We start from the raw sequence: 11,330 nt of genomic DNA, 5'->3' as shown, positions 1-11,330 counted from the left end.
TGGCCAAGGAATAACATGACAAGCATGGTGCCGCCAAGTCTCTTCATGTAAACTGCTACTGCATAGCCATGCATTTAGCAGCTCTTTCCTGAGAGCCCACCGGGCTGGAGAAATCATTCCGATGCTGATGTTGGCAATTACTGCCATCGAGTGAGTTCTAACTCAGAGGGACCATTTAGGTAGGACAGAGCCGAACTGCCCCATAGGGTTTTCCAAGCCTGCAAATCTCTACAGAATGGACTCAGGTGTCTGCCAAGGAGTGGCTGGTGAGTTCCAATCGCTGACCACTGACCCACTGGCCTCCAGGGCTCCTGGACCTCTGCTCTCAGGAGAGCAGCCGACAAGCCAGGACTTGGCCACACCCACAGCCCTGCTCCTGCCGTTGCCTCTATCCTTGGCCACCCCTGCCCAATGGTCTGTTCAATCCTGGGGTGAAGGGCACCCGCTCATGGAGGTTTGGAGCCCTCTGTGAGGGAACCATGGGACAATGACAGTGTAAAACCATGGTCAGCCATAGGTAGACATGCCCTGAGGCAGGCTTGGGAGTAGGCTAGGGTCACCTCAGCAGGTGCTGGCCTGTACCTTGGCAGTGACCCGAGGCCTGTTAAATGGGCACAGACTGCTTTCCTAGTCAAACCTGATGACGTGCCCCTGCTCAGCTGTCCCTCACCACTTGATACTGAAGCGCTGCACCCACAGACACATGTAGGGTCATGCAGATGGAGGAAGATGAGGCGTGGGCTCAACCCCTACCTCCCCACAGGAACCAAACTCACTAACTCGGAGTCAGTTCTGACTCATAATGACCCTATGTCGTTTCCGAGACTAAATCATTATAGGGACAGACAGTCTCATCATTCTCCCAAGGAGTGGCTGGTGGGTTCAGACTGCCAACCTTGTGGCTAGCAGCACAATTCCTAACCCGCAGAGCCACTAGGGCTCCCACACAGATGACTGTAGTAAAATCAAACCACCTTTAATACTAATATAGTTCTCTCTCTTAAATACCACATTTCTCTGGACAGTACAGAGTGGAGACAGGGAATGTAGAACAAACTGGAATGGGTCATCCCGGGACCCTGGGGACTGGGCTGCCTCGGGAGTGGGGTGGGCTAGTGACAGCAGCTTTGTCTGGTCCAGTTATTGCAGAGGAGTAGAGAGGTTTCCCCCTCCCCAGCCCCAAAGTCCTTCTCAGGATTCGTCTGCCCTTGTGCCCCATCGGGAAGGGGCCCGCTGCCATTGGGCTGGCAGCTGAGACCGGGGCTCCTTCAGTAGCTGCTTTGATGGCCTGTGAGAATGTAGAGGTTGCTGTGAGCAGCTGGGTTGTCGGTGGGGATGCTCTGGAGGATGATGTCTCTGGAGGGAGAGAGGACCCGAGGTGAGTGGGTGGGAGACCCCTTAGCTGTGACCATCCCCCTGGCCTCAGGGAATCCTGCAGGGGAGGCTGGACCACCACATCCTACCTGTGGGCTCCAAGCACTCGGAATATCCTCGTCTCGTCTGTGATCTCCTGGGTCACCTGGCAAGAAAAGGGCCACTGAGGCCACCCTGGTGGGCCCTCTCCCAGGAGCTGGGTACAGCCATGTCCCTCGCCCTAGTAACCTCGTTGGTGTCCAGGCTGCGACCTTGCATCCCGTGGCTCCAGAAGGCCAGCACGCTGTCCTGCAGACACACTGGAGGGGCCAGGCCACTGTCATGCTCCATTCTGCCCTGGGGGTGCTTCCCTCTGCACACCTTGGGCCCAAGGCTGAACCAGAGGCCCAAACTGCCCATGGGTAACCAGGAGCCTCTTGGGAGAGTCGGGGGACCTGTCTCCTGGTCCAGCCCCAGGCTCCAGCACCATGTGCCACCAGCTGGGAGCGCTCGCCCCCCCCACCTCTGGCTCACTCACCCACAGTCTCGATGGGGAAGTCAAAGGTCAGCTCAGGTGCCAGTGTGGCTGTGGACTCACCCTGCAGGTTAACAATCCTCACGCAGCCTGTGAAGGGAGAGGGTTGGAGGCTGGGATGGGCGGGGCTCCCTTCTGGGGCAGTGACCCCCATGGCTTCCCATCCCCACCCCCACGATCCTTTGGTCCCAGACCTGACCACTCACGTTCAAAGCTGACCAAGACTGTATCCCTGTCCACCTGGATGACCTGCTGAGCAGAGCCTGGGATTCCCTCTGTGGTAGAGAAGAGGAACAGGGCCTGACTTATGGGCCCCAGCCTCTGGGCCTCAGGAGGGCAGAGGGCCATGCTGCAGTCAGCCTTACAGCCGCCCTGCCAGGGGACCAGGTCCTCAGGCCCAGGTAGTGGCTAAGGAAACTGAGGTCAGAGTGGATTGACCTGTCCTCGGACCCACAAGGGACAGAGGGGAAGTCAGGGCGGCCAAGATGAGCCCTCAGTCCACATCAGTAGCACAGGGGAAATACTGCCCACCTGCAGGGCCTCTTGTGAAGCCTGTGTGACCCCAGCCCTTCCCCTTGGACCCACCATGCTGGCTGTGCCCCCAACTTTCCCAGCACTCAGGATCCTACTTCCTTGCCCAGACTGGAGTCCTTTGTTCCTGCTTTAGCCCTGCAGACTTGACCCAGATCAGCTGTTCAACTCATTCTTAGCTGCCAAGCCCAGTCGAAGCTGGCTGAGGTGGGACCCACTGTCTCCCTGGAGCCCTAGGTTGTGGGGGACACAGCCTGGGCACCTGCACATGCACACATACAGACACAGCAGCAGCCCAGCCGCTTGCTCACCGGGCGGGATGAGGATGTCAGGAGTCAGGCCGGTTTCTAGGGGCAGGATGTGGAACAGGACACGGCAGCCGGGCCCCTCAGGCCCCTCAGCCCCCACACACACCTGTGGCAGCTCCTTCCCGTCCAGCACCAGAGGTTCCAACATCCCTGCAGGGCTGGGCAAGGGGCTGGAGAAGCTCTGGGGGACAGCAGGGTATTCAGGTCTCTCCCCGCCCCCCCGCCCCCTGTCCTATGTCCCCTCCCACACCCCCCCTCTGGTCCTGCACCTTCAACAACAGGAATTTCTGCAGCGGCTGGTACCACTGTAGCAGGAGAAGGCTGGAGGGCAAAGCGGCTAGCAGAAAGGTGCTGCCCGTGTAGGGGTTCCGCACTGCAAGGGAAGAGGGCAGTGGGCACCCACCTGGTCTGCACCCAGCCACTTCCCGGCCCCGCCTAGCCCGGCTCTTACCCACTCGACACTGTAGACAGCCTTTGGTGTCAGGGATCTTGGTGGACAAAGCAAAGCGCCTGCAGGGGAACAACCTTCTGTGACCAAGGCCCTGCAGAGCCCCCAAAGTGGGTACTATCATCCCTGCCTTCCGGGTAAGAGACTAAGGCCCAGAGAGACCAAGGGACTGGCCCAGGGCACAGAGCTGAAGGGCACGGGATCTCAGGACGTCCCATGGAGTCTGGATCACAGAATGCCTCAGTTTCCTCCTCTGTAAAATGCGGTAGCGGTAGTGCCATCTGATAGGAGTTGGTGTGAGAACTGAAGCAGGGCAGGACCTCAGAGCTTGTACCATCCCTGACCAGATCTTTCTATTTCAAGTCTCTGGAAACCCAAAAAGAACTCAAAATCACTGCCATCAAGCCAAGTCTGACTCACAGCGACCCTGTATGAGGTTTCGGAGGCTGTAAATCTTTATGGGAACAGAAAGCTTCATGCTTCTCCCATAGGTCGACTGGTGGGTTTGAACTCCTAACCTTGTCATTATAGTCCAATGCTTATCCTACAGCACCACCAAAGTTCCTATTGAACAATTTGGGTTCTCCAACCCCCACGTTCTGATTTCCCAAAGGCATACCTAAAGCCACCTGAGGCCTGTCGGGGGCTCTGAAGGATCATTTCCTGTAGGTCTCAGGCCAAAGCAGGGTTTGCTAGGGGACTGAGTTCAGGAAGTCCTCAACTTCAGGGCTGGGGCTACAGCTCCGGAGAGGGCACAGCCCAGGCCCCAGGAAGGGCAGATCCCTGTGTCCCCAAGCGGAGCAGCTGCTGGCCTAGCTTCCTGACCCTTCCAGCCTGCTCCAATGACTTCTACCACCATCCACCCAGCCCTGACAACCCAGGCCCTCTCTCCTTGGAACCCTACCTCCACCCAGCCAGCAGCTGAGAGGCAGTTCCTCTCGCAAGTCCAAAACACACTGACCTATGGTCAACGTGACACCGAATTCTCACACACACACACACACACACACACACATATCCCCAAAACCTGCTCCACCCAAAGCTGATGACAGCTTCATCCTCCCTACATCCCAGGTCAAAAACCAGGGAGCCATCCCTGACTCCTTCTCGTTCATCCACCACCAATCTGTCAGGAAATCCTGTGGCTTAACTTTCAAATTAGATCCAGAATCCCACCACTTTCCACCACACAAGACCCCATCCCTCCCACCAGGATCTCCTCAGCAGCCTCCTATGAATCTCCTCACACCCACCCTTGCCCCTCAGTCTCTTCTCCAGCTATGGTGAGCCTACCAAAACCTCAGACAACTCACATTACTGCTCGGCTCAACACCCAGCCGTGGCCCCCACATCTCCCTTCACTCCTTCCGTTCCAGCCACACTGGCTCCACACTGTTCCACCTGCCCCAGGGCCTCTGTACTGGCCTGGCCCTTGGCTGGAAGTCCTCCAGGAGAGATCTGCTCACCCACCTGCTCCCAGTCTTTGCTCAGACAGTACCTTCTCAGTGTGGCCCTCCATGAGCACCCTTTCCAAGCCCAGCCCACACTGCCTTTCTCCCCACCCTGGCACCACCACTGAAGTTTCTTGTTTGGTGTGGACTGTGTGTGGTAGGCCTCCCCACATCAGAAACCACAAGCAGGTCGGGACGGGGGAGACTCTTAGGTCACCTGCTAGCCTTCTTTCCGCCCCAGAACAGGGCCTGACATGGACCAAGGGTTCAGGAGATACATACCAGGGGGCTTCCAAAACTGTGTGGAAAAACGGAATGAAAAGATAATGGAATTTCCCCACAAACTTTTGGAAACCCTCTCATATTTGTTGAATATCTGAGTAAGTGACCCCCACCCAGCACCTTATAAAACCTACCAGCTGATCTAGTCCTCTGAAGGGCCCCAAATTGCTCCCTCCTTCGCTCTCACTCCAATCAGGCCTCAAATTCTACTTCCTAAATCCTGCTCCAAACTGGGGTCTCCCCATGTTGTTGTTGTTGTTAGGTGCCATCGAGTCGGTGCCAACTCTAGATGGCCTCAGAAGTGTGGCTTGCTGCCGTCAACCTGGCCTGAGCCATGGTGACCCCATGCACAACAGGACAATCCCCAGGATCAGTTGCAAGTGATACATTGTGAGTCATGGAGTTTTCAGTGGCTGGTTTTAGGAAGTAGATTCCTAGACCATCTGCATCTGGAGGCTCTGTAGAAAGCTGTTCAGCATCATAGCAACACATAAGTCTCCACTGAGATACAGTGGCGGGGAACTGAACCAGGACCCCCACATGGATGTGAGCATGCCACCCTTTAACCATCACTATCTCAACAGCCACAGTATCCGCTCTGAACTCTCGTTTATGGGCCCACCTTGTCGTCTTTCTTGAAGGCAAGGGTGTTTTGATTCATTATAGCCCTGAGTTCAGTAGGAGGCCTGGCATATAGGTGCTCTGGAAATATTTGCTCAACTGTCAAATTGACCTCAGCCCTGATGGCACTGTGGGTTAGACATAGGACTGCTAGCCTCAAAGTCGGCGGTTCAAAGCCACCAGCCGCTCCTTGGGAGAAAGATGAGGCTGTCGGCTCCCATAAAGATTTAGTCTCGGAAACCCTAGATAGGGTGGTTATGAGTTACAATTGACAAGATGGCAGTGGGTACAGCTTGCAGTTTTCCATCACTCTACATTCTACCCAGCATTTTCACAGCCGTGCCTCCCAACAAGCCTGGGGAACGGAGGAAGGAAGCTATCAGCTGCTCTGACAGACGAGGCTCAGACAGGCAAAGTCACCTGTCCAAGATCAAAACCATCCCAGGCACAGGCCCTGGCCCTCTGCCTCCCCACTGCCCCAGGCTCTGACCTGGGAATGATGCGCTGGGTGAGGCGGTTGGTGGGGATGGAGAGGGGGACCTGCTGTTGTAACTGCCGCTGCTCAAACAGGCCCGGGAGGTCGTGGGCCCAGATGTACGTGGATTTCCCTGCAGGGAATCAGAAAGGGCTGGTGGGCAGGGGCTTGGGGAGCAGGCGGAGGCAGGCCCACCTCTCCCACCTGGCCTGCACCTGACAGTGAGAGCAGCACATTGTTCATGCAGTATAGCCAGGAGCACCGCTGCGAGGTCAGCTGGAGGGACAGAAGTCGGGGAAGAGCCGTCAGTGCCTGGGGCCCCTGGCCACCTGGTCTCCGTGACTGCCCGCCTGCCGCCTCACCTTCTCCAGGGTGTCCTCATGCAATTCGTGCAGGTTGAGGGTGTAGATACCTTCTTCAGCCCCCACCACCAGAAACTGGTCTGCAGGTTTGGGTAGGGGTCAGAGGTCAGTCATTCCCTGGCTCGTACTTCTTCCCTGGCTCCCCTGAGCTACCCTGAAGCTGGCCTACCTCGGGTGACAGGGTGAATCCAGGTGACAGCAGTGTGGATTCGCAAGGGACAGCCATTGAAGACCTTGGAGAAGCAGGCGCCCATCTAGGGGGAGGCCAAAGCTGCGAAGGGATGTGGGGCTGAGGGCTAGGGCTGTGGGCTGTGGGGTAAATACTTACGTGCACCTTGGGGGTCGGGGGGAGCCCATGGCAGGATGATGTCTGGAAGGGAGGGAGAGAGGGAGTCAGAGCTGAGCCCCCACCCCCCCTACCTCCCAGCACCCATAACATTCTCACCTCAAGATCTGCCCGGTGTTTCATGGTGGCCCAGGTAGTGGGAAGCAGTGGGGAGCTGTCAGGGCCTGGGAGAGGGGAGGATGAGGTTCCTGCAGACACAGACCCTCTGTGATGTTCAGCTCTAGCCCACCCTGGACCTGCCTCCCAGCATCCCAAGCCTGGGTCTCACCTGGAGAGCTGGAGAGAGGGGACTCGGCTGGAGGCTCAGGGCGGGGTGCCCCCAAGAAGGGGGCACGCTTGATGGTTCCCATGGCTTCATCTGGGGAGCCCAGAGCCTGGCACAAGGGTCAGGGGCCAGTCTGGCTGTTAGCTGGAGGACCCCAACAGCACCCCCATCACACCCAGCTAAGCCTCTCCACCCCCTAGCCCCACCTGGACTTCCAAAGCTGATCTGATGGTCAGGCTCCTGTGTGGGACAAAGCAGAGAGAAATGAGGCAGGAAGTGTGATAAGGCCCGGGCTTGACCACCCCTGCCCCCACCGGGACCCTCACCTCTCCTCCAGGGCCTCCTGGACCGACTGCAGCAAGCTCCTGGGGAAGGAGGTGTCAGAGGTCAGCCTTCTCTGCTGCCCCAGCGCCCTCACCCCCAATGTCTCCCTCCTTCACTCACCCACTTAGCTCCTCCTTCTCCAGCAGTGTCCACGCCTCCTCCCACTGTGGAGAAACCAAGGCAGAGAGACAGAAAGGCAGTGTGAGAGAGTGATCAGGAGATTGTGGGAGACAGACAGAAAGATGAAAAGGGAGACAACAGCCACAGGAGAGTGAGTGTAAAGTCAGTGAGAGACAAAGACAGAGAGACAGTGGATGAGAGGGACAGGGAGAGGCAGAGACAGCAAAAGACCAAGGGATAGACAGAGACAATGCTTGTGGGAACAAAGAGATACTGTGAGACCGACAGTGCGTCAAAGACACAGAGACAAAGCAGAGAAAATGGGCTGAAGGGGGGTGCTCAGGGGTGCAAGAGGTCCCTCTGTCCCCTCCCAGTCCAGGAAAGTGCCCCAATATCCAGGATATGGGTGTGACAGGCCAGCTTGGGACAGCTCCCTTAATCTGAGACTCCACCTCCATCCAAGCCCCACATCCCACCCCACCCCCAACACAACACCGTCTTTCCCACCCAGCCCCTCACCGGCTCATTTAGAGGGTCTGTTTCCTTCCTGCGAGGGGCGCCAAATTTCACCTGGTGAACTGGAGGGCCCAGGGTATAGGAGTCAGGGGGCTAGGGTCTCAGGATTGGCTCCCTCTACCAAAGTCATCCCCAGCCCTACTCCCCCCAGGCTCACACTGGATCTCCGAGGGGGTCCTCTCAGCTGGGCCATGCTGCCCCCGAGAGTGAATGGTATCCGGAAACATGTCATAAGTCTGAGAAAGAACAGAAATGGTGGCCACGTACCCTGTCTGCTACAGTTCCAGGATACACAGTCATCACCCAGATCATGAGACAAAATATCACCCTCACTTCACAGGTGAGAATCAGGCACAGAGAAGCCAAGACACTTGCCAAAAAGTGCACAGAAAGCAAGGTAATAGCTGAGCTGGTGTCACAGGCAGCCCAGCCCAAGGACAGAGGTCTGTCAAGGGGATGTCACAAGGAGACCAGCTCTGGCTAAAGAAGCTCCTAAGACTCCACTGTCTAGAGGGACAAACTGAAGGGATCTTAACCTGTATCTCCTCCTACATCAGGGCTGGGCTCCCCAGCCCCTCTCCTACCAACCAGGCCCGGCCAAGATCCGCTTCCCCAGCTCCCATCCACTTACCTCTAGTTCACAGTCCTCAGGGGACGGGGCCCCAAGGTGGGGGTCATTGGCTTTGTCCAACAATTGAGTGAGGAGGGCACGTGGGAGCTGCTGAGTTGTGAATGGGTGCTGGAGGATTGAGAGGGGCAATCAGGTCGCCCGCTGGTCTTGGGGCCCTGCTTCGGAGCATCAAGCCCCCTGGCCCAGCGCTAGCCTCCCACCTGCAGAAGTCTGTCTGCTGTTGGCCTCTTCTTGGGGTTCTTGGTCAGTGCCAGCTTGAGGAAATGGTGGAAATTCTGGGTCCTGATAAACACAAGAGCCCAGACCCAGATGAGTTCTCATGCAGGCCATCTTGCCAGCGGTCCCCAGCTATAGGACCCGCCCAGGAAGGATCCAGAATGGGGCTAAGGGCTGCGTGAGCCACAACTGCTGTTGCGACATAGCAGTCCCTCTGTCATCACCCAGCCGACATCTTCTCTGTCCCCACAGGGCTCTCACGGTGATGGTCTGTGAAGGCCCAGAAAGGGCAAGGCTCTCAGGGTGCACCCTGGGAGCTGGTAAAAGGCTCCTACTCCCCATGGGGCCTGTCTGAAAAGGGGGCCCCGAGAGGCGGCTGGGGGGCCTCACCAGCGAGTCTTGTCTCTCAGCTTGGGTGGCTGGAAGCTGCTCTTGGACATGAGCATCAGGGCCCTGTGGAGGGTGCGAGGTCAGAGGTCAAGGATCACCAGCAGGGCTGGTTCAGGCAAGGGGCTTGTGCTGAGCTGACCTCATGGGGTGCAGGTGGAATAGCGGGGGCTGCAGCTCGCCCAGCTCGATGGCAGTGATACCCAGGGCCCAGACGTCACACAACTCATTGTAGCCGCCTTTGCGTTCCACAGCGGCCACCTCCGGGGCCATCCTAGAGGCAGATCACAGATGGAATGACCCAGTACCCCCTACCTACAGCTCCTGCACCTGCCCGAGGCACAGTCTTACCAGTAGGGAGTCCCAATGAAAGACTTCCTCTTAGCCACAGATGTCGTCAGCTCTCCTGACACCCCAAAGTCGGCTGCAGATAAAAACAGCGGCTCTGACCGGCCCTCTGGACACCACTGTTCTCCAGAGTGCAGGATCAGGATGCACCTGGCGGGGACTCAAGATGGCAGATTGCCCAGGTGCAAGCACAGCCCCAAGTCAAGGCCATTTCTCCCCTGGGAGGGGTCAACCACCCCACAGCCTGACTGAGCACCTGGTCCCGAACCCAATTCTGTACAGACCCAACGTCATCTGCCTTATAGCAAGAAGAAAAAGGGGGGGGGGGGCAGGTTGGGAGAAACTAAAGCGCAAAGTAGTAGAGCGGCTTGCCCAAGGTCACTCAGGATTTGAACTGGGGTTCTAAGATTTCAGGAGTGCCCACAGAACCCTCACCCTGGTTTTGTCCCCAGGGTACTGACCCAACTTGACATCTCCCTGGAGGGTGAGCAGAAGGTTGGCTCCCTGTGGGAATGGAGAATCAAGAGAATCCTGTCTGGGGCCCAGAAAGCAGCCAGCCTCCTTCTCCTTCCCATAGTGCCCTTGGCCAGATCCCTACCTTAATGTCTCTGTGGATCTTGCCCTGAGAATGCAGGTGGTGCAACCCCTGGGAACAAAGAGGAGTCCCTGAGCGTAGCCCTAGCCTGCACCATCCCACCTGTCCCGAACCTTCTGTTAAGGCTGAGGCCCCCCACCCTAGCCGCTTCCTCCTCCCCTCTCCCCAAACAGGAAGTGACTGAGCCAAGAGGGAAATGGGCTGCTTCCTGCAACAAGGCTGGGGCCCTTGTCCCCCAGGACCCAAAGCCCCTCTCAGGTCAGCCCTAGCCAGTGGATCCCCACCCCTCCAATGGCCCCAGCTGGACTCCCTGTTCACAGTTTCTGGGGGCTGGGAGGTGGGGAGACCCTGTGGGCTTAGCTACCTTTAGAGCCTCTCGGCAGACATAGGCAATCTGTCGTTCCTCCAGGGGCCCAGTGGCTGAAATGGAAGGGGTGAGGGTTGGCCAAGAGGCTAGGGGACTGACGGACCTTCCCTGGCCACTCTGTGTAAGGGACAGCAATCGGTGCTAGTTCAAAGAGTGCTGGTGGCATTTCTTCCCTGACAGCCTGGGATACAGAGCCCAGAGAAGGCCAGTGTTTCTTTCAAGGTCACACAGCTAGTCAAGAGGGGCAAGAAGCTTCCAAGTTCCTAGCTCTCCCCTGTGGGCTGGGCTCTCTTCTGCTACCCCATGCTGGTGGGTGAATATGCGGAGCTGGGGCTCACCATGGTAAATCTCCTGCAAGGACCCTCCTCCACAGAACTCCATGCAGATCCACAAGCGGTCATTTCTGGGGGGACACAGAGCTGGGGTGGGCACATGGCAGAGCCACACCGGGGCTGCTGTCTGGGGGACATGAGGAGAGAGCAGCCTCACCTGAGGTAGCTGCCAATATAGGCCACCACATTGGGGTGTCGGCACTCACGCAGAATGGTGATTTCCTGCTGGAGGGAGCTGATGTCGTCCCCTGGGGAATACAAGGCATCATCGGATGGGGCAGTATTGAAGTGGCCCTGACTCAGTGCCTACATCTGCAAAATGGGCAGAGTACCTCCTACAGGCCAGACAGGTGCCAGGTAACAGCAACGAATGTTAACTCTTGCCCCCTCCCCCGCAAAGGCCTTGGCCCTAGCCCTCACCTGGGTCTAGCTTGACTATCTTCACAGCGGCTAGTTCGGACGTGGCCGTGTCGCGGGCCTGCAGGGGTGGAGGGGGCGCAACACAGTGGGGGGGGCG

At 57.6% G+C, this 11,330-nt stretch overlaps 1 protein-coding gene across 1 annotated transcript in view; it reads right to left on the bottom strand.

Moving 5' to 3' along the window:
- Positions 1-1,268: 1,268 nt before the first annotated feature.
- MAP4K2 (mitogen-activated protein kinase kinase kinase kinase 2) overlaps positions 1,269-11,330 on the bottom strand; it is an 11,090-nt gene continuing 1,028 nt past the window's right edge. Inside the window, exons 3-32 of the mRNA XM_006861086.1 lie at positions 11,234-11,291; positions 10,820-11,014; positions 10,479-10,534; positions 10,118-10,165; positions 9,981-10,023; positions 9,523-9,595; positions 9,314-9,445; positions 9,175-9,237; positions 8,769-8,850; positions 8,569-8,676; positions 8,095-8,173; positions 7,941-7,999; positions 7,422-7,465; positions 7,304-7,342; positions 7,184-7,217; positions 6,981-7,086; positions 6,812-6,900; positions 6,695-6,736; positions 6,536-6,620; positions 6,367-6,446; positions 6,220-6,280; positions 6,020-6,137; positions 3,179-3,237; positions 2,997-3,100; positions 2,731-2,908; positions 2,095-2,163; positions 1,892-1,978; positions 1,603-1,673; positions 1,464-1,519; positions 1,269-1,356 (exon numbers count right to left, since the gene is read on the bottom strand). Coding sequence (XP_006861148.1) covers positions 1,269-1,356; positions 1,464-1,519; positions 1,603-1,673; positions 1,892-1,978; positions 2,095-2,163; positions 2,731-2,908; positions 2,997-3,100; positions 3,179-3,237; positions 6,020-6,137; positions 6,220-6,280; positions 6,367-6,446; positions 6,536-6,620; positions 6,695-6,736; positions 6,812-6,900; positions 6,981-7,086; positions 7,184-7,217; positions 7,304-7,342; positions 7,422-7,465; positions 7,941-7,999; positions 8,095-8,173; positions 8,569-8,676; positions 8,769-8,850; positions 9,175-9,237; positions 9,314-9,445; positions 9,523-9,595; positions 9,981-10,023; positions 10,118-10,165; positions 10,479-10,534; positions 10,820-11,014; positions 11,234-11,291 — 2,406 coding nt within the window. The remainder of the gene's footprint in view (positions 1,357-1,463; positions 1,520-1,602; positions 1,674-1,891; positions 1,979-2,094; positions 2,164-2,730; positions 2,909-2,996; positions 3,101-3,178; positions 3,238-6,019; positions 6,138-6,219; positions 6,281-6,366; positions 6,447-6,535; positions 6,621-6,694; positions 6,737-6,811; positions 6,901-6,980; positions 7,087-7,183; positions 7,218-7,303; positions 7,343-7,421; positions 7,466-7,940; positions 8,000-8,094; positions 8,174-8,568; positions 8,677-8,768; positions 8,851-9,174; positions 9,238-9,313; positions 9,446-9,522; positions 9,596-9,980; positions 10,024-10,117; positions 10,166-10,478; positions 10,535-10,819; positions 11,015-11,233; positions 11,292-11,330) is intronic.

Source organism: Chrysochloris asiatica, unplaced genomic scaffold, assembly GCF_000296735.1.
Source record: "Chrysochloris asiatica unplaced genomic scaffold, ChrAsi1.0 scaffold00040, whole genome shotgun sequence".
Taxonomy (NCBI): Eukaryota; Metazoa; Chordata; class Mammalia; order Afrosoricida; family Chrysochloridae; genus Chrysochloris; species Chrysochloris asiatica.
Note: the sequence above shows the minus strand (reverse complement) of the source record. Positions and strands in the feature narration are given on the sequence as shown.